The sequence below is a fragment of the Chelonoidis abingdonii genome, chromosome 3 (assembly GCF_003597395.2).
Source record: "Chelonoidis abingdonii isolate Lonesome George chromosome 3, CheloAbing_2.0, whole genome shotgun sequence".
In the NCBI taxonomy this organism is placed as follows: Eukaryota; Metazoa; Chordata; order Testudines; family Testudinidae; genus Chelonoidis; species Chelonoidis abingdonii.
Genome location: NC_133771.1, coordinates 153,925,147 through 153,936,428, shown reverse-complemented (window position 1 = coordinate 153,936,428; position 11,282 = coordinate 153,925,147). Strand labels below are relative to the sequence as shown.

Here is an 11,282-nt window from a genome sequence, read left to right as displayed (position 1 = left end):
TTCCTGATGCCTGTTCTTATTTACTTTTTAAATTCTAACTTCTGTTAGCTAATTCCCTTTCATGTTACTCTCTCCCCTCCTCTTTCCTAAAAGTGCTTTTTTCTGCCACTTTCTCCCTTCTGTTTCTTCGAGGCTTCTTGTGTCCAGCCCTGGGCATCTGGCTACTGGCTGGGAGAAATAAGAGTGAAAAGACCCCTTATTTCCAAACACTTTCATCTACATCTGATTGGTTAAAATCTCTTTCTTCAAGCATAGTTAGTTAGAAGTTCCTCAGCCCAAAATGAGCCTCAGGGTTCCAAAGGACAGTTTCAAGTCCCAACTACTAGTTCAGAAGACTGAGTGGCAGCCCCTTCGTCCTGTGAAAGCCTGGAGAATCAATGATGGGACTTGTTCAAAAACCTCTGCAAAGCAGGTAAGGAACTTGGTTGAGTAATTTCAGTCATATGACAAATTAGGGCCTTATCCTGTGACGTGCTGAACATCCACATTTTGCTCTGCACCCGAAAGGACTGAACCCTTATGGCCTTATTTTTAGAACTGCTGAGCACTCACAAATCCCATTGAAGTTAAAGGGTGTTCACCTCCTTTGGAAAAAGGGTCAGTTGTGTGTGTTCTAGAAATGGAAATATAGTGCAGTACAGACTGAGTTTCTTAACTGAAAATGTAAAGAGCTGCCCAGTAGGATAATAGGACACTATAACATTAGATTGTAATGCTTCTTTAAGATGTTTTTTTACTCTAGACTGTTTCAGACCCATGTAATTTCTAGTATCTGCATCCTTTTTATTTGCCTTTGAGCAGTTCTGTCATCTGAACAGAGAAAGAGGTTTTTATCTTTATTCTTATTTTTAATTTGTATTTTTTAACACATTATTTATTATTTTTATTATCATTATGTTGAGGAGCCCATGGATCAGGTCACTATTATGCAAGGCATTGTATACACACTAAACAAAAACATAATAGCAATGGCACCTGGATAGCTTCTGCTTCCAGGTGCCACTTACTACAATATAGGAAATCACCAGGACCCGCTCTTCTGTCTAGAGGAACAGAGAGAGAAAACATTTTGGTGTTCTGGGTTTCTGTGCAGCATTTATATGCCACAGTAATTAATGTTATTTAAAAGCCTGAGAGAGAAGGCTTTTCTAGATTTTTTATATTGGTTGCTTTAATGTGACTATCTTAAAGGTAACATGACTACAGGAAAAAGGAAACAAATTTGTCTTTTTTAAACGAAAGATTCGGGGATGGTCTGAGGAAAGCAACGGGATGGAACAAATATTCAGACAGCTGGAAACCAAAAAAGGAAATTTTTCTCCATCACTGGAGTTTGTTTTTGTGTTTTTGAAGTTTGTGGCTCGCATCTTTCCTTGATTTCAGACATGAAAATGTAGCAAAGAATCCTGTGGCACCTTATAGACTAACAGACGTTTTGGAGCATGAGCTTTTGTTGGTTGCATCCGACGAAGTGGGTATTCATCCACGAAAGCTCATGCTCCAAAACGTCTGTTAGTCTATAAGGTGCCACAGGATTCTTTGCTTTTACAGATCCAGACTAACACGGCTACCTCTCTGATACTAGACATGAAAATGTTTTTAATTAAAATTAATAAACAAAGTATATTTGTACCTGTTACATTGTCCTGGTTGCATATGTTAAGTGCTGTAGCGGTTACATAGTATTGTCACAGAGCAGTACTCAGTGCATTGCTGAGTTTGAAAGATTCTGAGCTCTACAGAAATAATTAGTTAGAAATGATTTACCTAGTCATTTTCCTTTTTATTAATTAGTTCTATTGTGTTGCATACTTAATCTCAGTTAGGATCAGAGTCCTGTTATGTTGGGCACTGTACAAATACATGCAATTTAATCAAAGAAAAGTCACAAGTGAATGGTAATAAACTTTGAGAGAGAAGTGGGTAGGGTGGAGAAGGGTAACAGAAGTAAATTCACATGATTATTCAGGCTGCTCTGTGTTGGGCATGCTTTGATGGTTTACACATTTAAGTGTATTTCCTGAATTAGTAGAGCAGTGCACTCATTCTGAAACAGTTTAAAGGTGCAGCAGTTGGATGTAGTGTGCTATTAAGACTCAGTTTACCCCCTCTGCACATGTGCCTTGTTAAGGTGTTAGGGGACCAATAAGCCTGAAAACCTTTCTATAGCTACTGTTGTCTGATTCAAGTGTGCTCTGGGGCATGCAATCGCAGAAGTGGACAAAATTTGAGCTGAGTTTGTAAATACCTATAGCCCTGCAAATCTGCAGAGCAGATGTGAATACAAATTTTGTATCCACACAGGGCTCTGCAAATACCATCCCTCAGATCCCAACCTGTTAATAACCAAAGACTAAACCTATCTCAACTCCTGATCAACAAAATGGGCATGGATTTAGAAAGTGGGGATTTCCACTGCAACATTGTCTGCTTTGACACAGGAAAATATTATTTGTCACACTAGATCATGACAGCAGTCCCTCATGTCTCTGAGAGTGACTAGTTTTTACCACATGCTTCTAAAGAAGCTGCAAAAAAGCCTGGACACGTATGGAATAATCTCCTCATAACGGGAGTTTCTCCCTAACTCGGCTGTATAGTGATTGGCTTACACTTTGAGACAGGAGACTTGATATGCTTTCCAAAGTTTTACAAAACTCTCTCTAAGGTAGCGGCCGGGAAGCATTCCCAATCCCCAACTAGCTTTGTTTGAATCCGGTTAATCTCTTGGCATCAACGCTATTTTTGGGCTCGGCATTCCACGGGTTAATTACATGTGTGTCAACATATTTGCTTCCAGCACGTCTACATTTGCTGCCTCCCCGGTTCGTGGCCCGGGCCTCTGTTTCTGTAGCACGAGAGGGGGAAGACAGAGCCAGGCACCTCCTCTCGACTGGTCCTTGTTAGGGAAGCCGGCGGTCGCCTCTCTGCACGGGAGCTCCCCGGCCAGGCGGTGTTCGAGGAGGGGCAACTCTGCTTCTGTGCAGCTACAGGCCTCACCCCGCTCTGTCCCAATTTCGCTCCAAGGGCTCCCTGTCCAGGCCGGCTGGCAGCGCTGCCCCGCACGTGGGATTGCAGCTCCCGCGCGCGGGTCTGCAGAGCAGGATGCCGCCAGTCCCGAGAGAGGCGAGGGGAAGAGGCGCTGTCCTCGGCAGGAGGCGGGCGCTACAAGCTGGGGTCACTCCCGGAGCAGAGAGATGTTCCGGCGGCTCCCGCCTGCATGAGGTCATGTGAGCAAGGCTCTGCCGGCGCCATTTTGTTTGGGTGTCTGAGCGCGCCCCCTCTCTCCGCGTGACGGCGGTGGTGTCGGGAACGCGCACGCAAGGGGCCCAGGCGGGCAGAGGAGGAGAACAGCGCCGGGAAACTGAACTGCGAGGCCGCCCGCCCGGCCCCCTGCACAGCCGCCGCCATGTACCGCTCGAGCAGCGGCCGCTCCGGCCCGCCGCCCTCCTCCCACCGCTCCAAGGAGAGCAGCTCGTCGGGGTCCCGCAGCTCCCGCTCGGGTACCTCGGGGTCCGGCCCAGGCCCAGGCCGCGGCCGCCCCCCCTCCTCAGCTTCGCCGCCTCCCCCGTCCCGCCGCCACCGCTCCCCGTCCGGCCACCGCGCAGCCTCTCGCCGCTCTCCGTCCCCGCACCGCAGCAAGAGGCTGCCCTCCCCGCCCGGGGGAGCGGGGCCCGGGAGGAGCCGGGGCCGACGTGGGGGCGAGCATGGAGACAGCAGCAGTAGCCGGGTAATTACCCCCCAGGACACCCTCGCCCAGGCCCCGGGTAATTACCCGCTCCGCCTCCTCCCCAGGCGGGGCGATTGCCCTGCGGATCGGACACTCTGTGCTGTCGACCTCATGTTATGTGCTTGTCCCCGCTCCCTGGCCATCACACCACTGCACCCTTCCCTCCTACTGGCGTAAGGACACCCCGTCCTGTATGTTTCTTACCTGTCCCACCGTGCAGGGACAGCCGCAGCAAGGAAACTACTCCGGAATGCCCCATGTCCCTCGTCTGAGTCCTCCCAAATGAGCCAGTTTGATTCCCCCTCAGTAATTCTGATTGTCCTGCTCCCCTGAAGTCTTTCTGATTCTTCCATGAAATAATCCGTTCAGAATCTGATACCTCTTTCCACAGAACAATATTTTTCCTGACTGCCGGAGTGTAAGAAAATATACTATGGGGATCAGTCCTGTGGTTTTAGAGAAGTGAACAGGATGGTCTAGTCAGTGAGTTGGGACACTGGAATGGGTGTAGAGAACTGGTTCTTGTTTCAGATTCTGCCACTGACCCATAGTGTTATCATTGGCAAATCACGTAATTTCCTTGAGCCTCAGGTACTCCATCTGTATATAGAGTGAGGATAATCATTCTTACCTACTTTTGAGAGCTACAAATGAAAAGCAGTTGGTGTTATTTACTAGAGATCTTTCATTTCTAACCTCATTTATCCCCATCCTAAGTATTGCCACTTTGATTTAGTCCCTTCAAGCTTTTATTCCTCTTCAGAGTTATAGCAGGCCAGAAACCTTAGCCATTTCAGCTAAGAATCAAAGATCAGCCGATCCTTTAGCTAAGCAAAGGCTCCTATGGGTAAAATAGAATATTTAACTAATGGGATTAGTTGACCATTTAACAGAATCTTGTGCTTATAGATAATTGATATGTGCAGAATTCAGAGACCTTTCTAAATCAAGTGTCTAATAAACATTAAGTTTAAATTCTTCCTCTTGATATAGAGAGCCAGTTACAGGTTCATCAGATTCATTCTCTGACAGTTGTTTAATATGTTTTTAAAACATCTCATCTCAGCCTAAGCAAAATATTCAGATTTGTGCATGCAAAACCCTGTTTTTAAAATTGTATTTCAGATGTGAATATCTTTACTGTTTGGTACTGTGAAGGGAGACCAAAACAAGATGCAGGGGCAGTGAAGGGACTAAAGTGCAGCCAGTGCATTCTATAAGGAGTATTCTATATAGTAAATACTAGATTATCCATGAATATTCATTGCAGTAAGAAAGAGGTTTTGTGTTGAATTGTCTAAGAGTTTCTCAACATAGAGAATTATTCTAGAATAGCTATTCCTGATGAACTCCATGTGTGGATGCCCTTATTGGGGAATAAGTGCCTTTTTCCATATTAACTTTATCCACTGGATTTGACAGTAGTCCAGTGGATTAAGATAATTTGGAAAAAAGCACTGTTATTCCAAAATACGAGCATCCACACATGGAGTTAATCAAGAATACTTAATCCATTTTAAATTCATGCCCTACCTTACTCCAGATTTTCTTGTGTAGACAAGCACTTAGTTAATAATATACTTGCAGAAGAGATTCCCAAATGATTGTAGCCTAGCGCTAGCTCTGCTGGTAAAGTTAATAATTGCTTTTGTTGTTCTGAGTGCTTTAAAATCAACATGCTTACTCAATTTGTCTTTACACTTACTATGTATCATGAGGGTGCTGGGTAGTGTTAATGCTCCAATTTGGGGGTCATTAAGGGGTTTATGAGGTATAGCCTTCTCCCCCCAGCTGATCTCAGTCGCTCAGCATTTTGCTCATAGCACCCACTGCCCCTTTGGAGAAACAATACTGAAAAAAGGTATTGACCTTAGATTTTTGGATCTAGAGATTGGCAAACTGCAAAACCAAGGGAACTGAAATGTGCTTTTGCAGCTAGACTAGGGTTCTATTGGAGTAAGAGGGTTTCTAGGCAAGCTATTGTCACAGTAACTGAGTGGCTTAAGACAATATGCTGTGGTTGCTGACCCAGAGCAACACCTGTGCATTGAGTTTGAGCCCTACCCTTGATAGTTTTCATTGAATTGTGCACATTCCTTGCTCTCTGCCTGCATTCTGCAGGGGATCATTTTGGAAGTTTTGCCTGAGACCAAAACTTCTGGTTTAAGAGTGATATTTTTTCAAAGTTGTCTAAAATTCACATGCATGCCTCATTTAAATTTAGGAGTGTTCTCAAGAAAATTAGCATTGATCAGAGAAAAGATGAAAGACAGAATAATGTGATCATGCTTCCTGAACAATGGAACTTGAGTGTGATCAGAGGAAGGCAAGTCACTGGGTCATTTGGTCAAGGCTTTTTCCTAATACAGAGCCCCCCTAACATGAGCTGTTCATAAAGTTTTCAGATCCTTATAACTTGTTGGTGCAGACCAAGGAAATAAGGGGGGATTATAGCATTGAAGGGGAATGTGAGGAGGTTGTTGGAGCAGTGTGGGAATGTAGAGATTGAGAAGGGATGTTCGGAGGGAGATGTAAGGATAGGTGAGAGGGGCTTGTGGCTGCAATGAGGAGAGGCTTGGTTATGGGGAAGGGAATAAATGGCGAAGGGAGAGGGGTTGGGGAGGCTGAGAGGGAGCATTGGGAGGAGTGGCAAGTGGAATTGGGGGATTAGGATAGTGGAGCAGTTTGAGCCATTCTTCCTGCCCCCCCCCTTACACCCTCCCCATGTGTAAGCCAAGATCAGGGGGCCCTTCCCCTTTGGGGCATAAACCCCTCTTCCTGCCCTCATGTGAGCTGGGATCTGGGGGCCTTCCCTTCAGGGGGGTGGATCTGAGCCCCTCTCCCCTCTGTGAGCCTAAAGGCTGAGGAAGACAGGGTGGCAATGAGAACACCTGCTGAGCTGAATGAAGCAGGTCACAAATTTCAGAGTTATTGTTTCAGGCTGTATTCATCTCCAGTGGTTGTACTTATTCAAATGAATATGCTGCTTTACACTTCTCTAAGGCTATGTCTACGCTAGCACTTTTTTGGTAAAACTTTTGTTGGTTAGGGATGTGAAAAAACACACTCCTGACGGACATAAGTTTCACCAACAAAAGCACCAGTGTGGACAGTGCTTTGTTGTCGGGAGATGCTCTCCCACTGACATAGCTACTGCCACTCAGGGGGTGGTTTGATTATCCTGACAGGATTGCTCTCTCTCATCAATATAGAGCAGCTACACAGGAGACCTTACAGCAGCGCAGCTGTGCCGCTGCAAGGTCTGTAGAGTAGACATAGCCTAAGATTCCCATGCTGCAGATGGCTTTGTAGAGCTCCTTCCCCATCCATTCAGACCAGATGTCGGAAACTGCATCTTCCAGTTTCCTGCCCCTTTCTATGTCCAGCATTCCTGACAGCCCACGACCTCCCTACAAGCTCTTCAGGCTTACCAGGGGCATGGAGTGAAAAGGATGAGCTGGGGTGAGAAGGCTTTATGTGATATAGTTGGCGGGTGGGAGATGAGTCTCAAAGCATTGGGAGTTATGAGAATAATTGGAGCAGTGGGTGTAATGGAGTGACTGTTGTAGGTGTTGGAGCTGTGTTGGAGCAATCTGAGGGTCTCTTATGCAGTTGAATGGAATATAGGAAGTTGCAGCAGTGAGAGATTGGGGGTGTTGGAACAGTATATTGAAAAATGGGATGGAAGGCAGGATTTCTGAGCTGTGCAATGGGGAACGTTAGGGGACTTCTCTGTTTCCCCAAAACCCCCTGCATCAATGCCCCTCATGTCTGTCCCAACTGACTCCATGCTTGTCCTTGCACTCTTTTTGCATCCTCTTCACAGCTCCTCAAACTGCAGGTCCCATGCTGACCCTTCCTTTTCTGTGGGGAGGAAGGCTGAGGAGGGACGACCAAGCTATTGTGGACAGGCAGAGAGAAGGGAGACCAAAACAAGATGCAGGGGCAGTGAAGGGACTAAAGTGCAGCCAGTGCATTCTGTGGCTGGAGGAATCATTGCTTAGGAGCCTGGGGCAATGGAGGGGGAGAGATGGGCTGTAGTACATGGGGCTGCTGAGAAATTTGGGTTTAGGCCAGGTATAGCAAACAGGAGCTAGCTTCACCAGGCCTACACTGAGACACTAAGGGTGGGTAGTGATCAATCTACTGGGGATCGATTTATCATGTCTAGTGCAGATGCGATGAATCAATCCCCGATTGCTCTGCCGTTGACTCCAGAACTCCTCCACTGCCAAGAGGCGGAAGTGGAGTCAATGGGGGAGTGGCTGCAGTCGACCTCGTGCTGTGAGGAAGCGAGGTAAGTCGATCTAAGATACGTCAACTTCAGCTATGCTATTCTTATAGCTGAAGTTGCGTATCTCGGCTCGATCTCCCCACCCCCCGTGTAGACCAGGGCTAAGTCTGTTCCATACACCCCCTTCTCCCCCCCACTTGCTAAATGTTGTCCCCCATCACCCTTGTCCTGAGGATTCCTCAGACATTGCCTTCACTTACCCTTCATTAAGCCCTGGAGACCACTATCATCTATGCTACCAGACCATTGAGAATCCCCATGGGTAGAAGATGTCCTTGTACATGTTTACTGACACCTTGCAAAACTCATTGCTGAAATCAGGTGTGTTTCATCCTTCCAAGTATACAGCCACCTCTCATTGTGTCACAGTAACAGCTCTGCTACACTGCTCCAACAAATCCCTCCATCATTCAGTACAATTACACTTAATGCAGTGAAGGCAGTTGGAGCGCATGCATAAATGCTGGAATTCAAATGTGTGCTACATAACAGAAACAGTGGCATATTCTCTTAGAACTTCCTCATATCTGCTTATTATGGCATCTCACTTTCTGAACCATTCCCAGTGGGTGTTACCAGCTCTCAGGGTCAGAGTTAAGGTAGTGTTGTTGCGGGTGGCATATTCCTTAACATTTTTATGTCCTGATTTTCTGATGTTTAAGTTTAGTCATCACTCTCCATTTTCTGGAATGCCTCACTGGGGAGCCTTAACTCTGTGTTAATTAGGTTCTTGGGTATTTAGTATTCTACGAGGAAGTCTACAAAGATAGCTCACTCAGACTGTGCCTACTTAAATACACTGAGATTTTGATTTTTTTTTTTTTTTTAAACTCTAGCACAACTGTCCTAGTGGTAACAATGTGGGGAATGCTAATGTACACGAGGCAGTTGTGGCCATTGGCACTTTTAACACTGTGGTGTTTATACCTGCTCTAAGTAGGGTTAGACAACAAGGAAGGTGTTGAAAATGACAGCAGATAAAGAAGCTTTGTTTTCACTAAGGTTTATGTTGGTACTGCTCTGATAGAGCTGCACTAGCAACATGTGGAAATTCCTGCTGAGAAACCCTAGTGCAGGGACTGCTCAGCCATGGGGATAGGAAGATGGTTGTGCCATTCAATAGCAATCCTTCAGCCATTCAATTTGTTGATGGGTTTTGGAAGATCTTCCTGCCTGCTCTTCAGATAGAATAGTGATTGCAATCCAGGGCTTTGTTTGGAATGTGGTCTTCAAGGCTCCATCAAAATAATAAGTGGCTTGTTGTGGACATGGAAATAGTATTGTTTCTTACAAAACTATACAGAACGGGTATAGTGTTTGTGTCTGATTTCACTCTGAGCAGCAGAGCTCGGGCTTCAGTTTGAGCCGTGGACAGTGGGGCTTGGGCTTCAGCATGTCTCTTAGCTTTGTGGGGCCACTGCTTGCTTCCCACTTATGCCTGCCCAGCACTTGTGACTCCCTAAACCCATCCTTTGACACCTCCCCTCGGGGGTTCCCACTCCTAGGCTGAGAAACACTGATATAGTATACAGAACAGTATAAACAGGTTGTTGTCTGTATGAAATTTTAAGTTTGTATGGACTTCACTCGTACTTTTTATGTAGTCTGCTGTAAAGCTAGGCAAATATCTAGATGAGCTGATGTACCTCCAGGGGAGTGCGTACCCCTGGTTGAGAACTACTGATGTAGCACATTCATTTACTACTGAGTCAGGTAGCAGAGCCCCTTTTGGAACACTTTCCAGTTTTGGTAATGGGCTTTGTCACTGTCATTGACTCAGGCTCTCGTTATGCCAAGAGGACCTGCCCAGTAAGTATATTGGCTATAGGTGCACAAAAATTTCTTGGCACTGCTGGGTACACAATTCATGCAGTTGGCTGTCCCCAGCAAAGAGGGGAGCACAACAGCAACTTTGGGATTTCTTGAACAACTTATTTTTCCTCTCTATTGTTCTACCTCCAGAAGTGCAGTTTTTCAAAGGTATTTTCAAGCTTAAAAGTTCCTGTGGAGCTAGTGTAAATACAGAGTGCTTGTTAGTTACATGTAGGGTGAGAAGGAACTACACTCAGTCCCTTTCTTTTTTTAAGTTGCATAGCAATTTTATATAAATGGAGAAGTAGTATGATTTATTTATTTCTTACAATCCCCACCCCCCAAGTCTAATATGATGAAGTGGACAGACTTAGATGCCTGTCTTGTGATTAAGGGGACAGTCCTGTGCTGGGCTTTCATTCTCTCTTCAATTGCAGAGACGTTCTCCGAGCCTCCGTTCCGAGTCTTCATTGGAGCAGAGTTTGCGGATCACTGTTGGTAATGACCGGTATTGCATTGACACACCAGAGCGAAGGAGGCTGCCTGATCGACTGGGCTCGCCAGTTGATAACCTCAGTGACATGGACAGGTATGGTTCTCTGCAGACTGTCCCATAGAGTGAGACAATGGCTTAGCTCTAGTTTAAACCAAGACTTCTAAGGCTTAGCTCCCCAGGTTCTTTAAGCAATTTTTGTTGAATGGTCTACTTGCATGAGCCATAGAAAGGCCCATATAACAGCCCTAGAGTAAAGTGGGTGTTCTATCTGGGGAAAAGCTGTTGCAGTGACTGGAAGCTGTATGGCGTGGGCATTCAAGATGTAAAAGCAGCCATTAGGAATTGGGCAAGAGGCCATGCTTTGTTGCTAGGTCATTGAGAAGGAGAGTGTCTCACACAGGACAAAAATTCAGTGACGTGCTAGCATTCCAAAAGTCCCACTGATGGGACTTGGAGACAGGTACACTTAGTTAAGAGGTTTCCTGAGTGTAACAGATACTACTGTGAGGAGCCTGGTATAAATGTAGATAGACATCTATAGTTTAAAAGTGTCTATTACAGAAAAGCAGGTGAAACTGGGCAGAGGAAATAAAGAACTAATACTCAAAGCTTGAATCCGCTTTTCCCCACTGAAATTGTTATCCGCTTTGACATAGGAACACAGCAGTCAGAGATGGAAAAGACTTTGTATAGAGTCTGTGTCCCTCATAATCATCATTACTGCAGCCAGTTGTGTCTTCAGGTGAGGGGTTAAGCAGCAGGTCCAGAGGAGGTAGTGAAACACACAGTTTTCATGCAAATACCTCAGCAGTAGTAGCCCAAAGGAAGGGAACTGAGCAGAATTCTTTCATTATGCTTCTTGTCTAGAAGCATATCAGCTCTTTAAGGTTATTAGCTTCCAGCAGCTGCAGTAAATCAAATTAGGGTTTAGTTGGTAATACTATCACTTT

General features: G+C 45.6%; 1 protein-coding gene across 2 annotated transcripts in view; it reads left to right on the top strand.

Moving 5' to 3' along the window:
• Positions 1–224: 224 nt before the first annotated feature.
• ZNF318 (zinc finger protein 318) overlaps positions 225–11,282 on the top strand; it is a 36,925-nt gene continuing 25,867 nt past the window's right edge. Inside the window, exons 1-2 of one of the 2 annotated variants that reach the window (XM_032770408.2) lie at positions 225–412; positions 10,274–10,425. In XM_032770408.2, coding sequence (XP_032626299.1) covers positions 281–412; positions 10,274–10,425 — 284 coding nt within the window. In that variant the 5' untranslated portion in view covers positions 225–280. The other variant, XM_032770407.2, reaches the window with a different exon arrangement.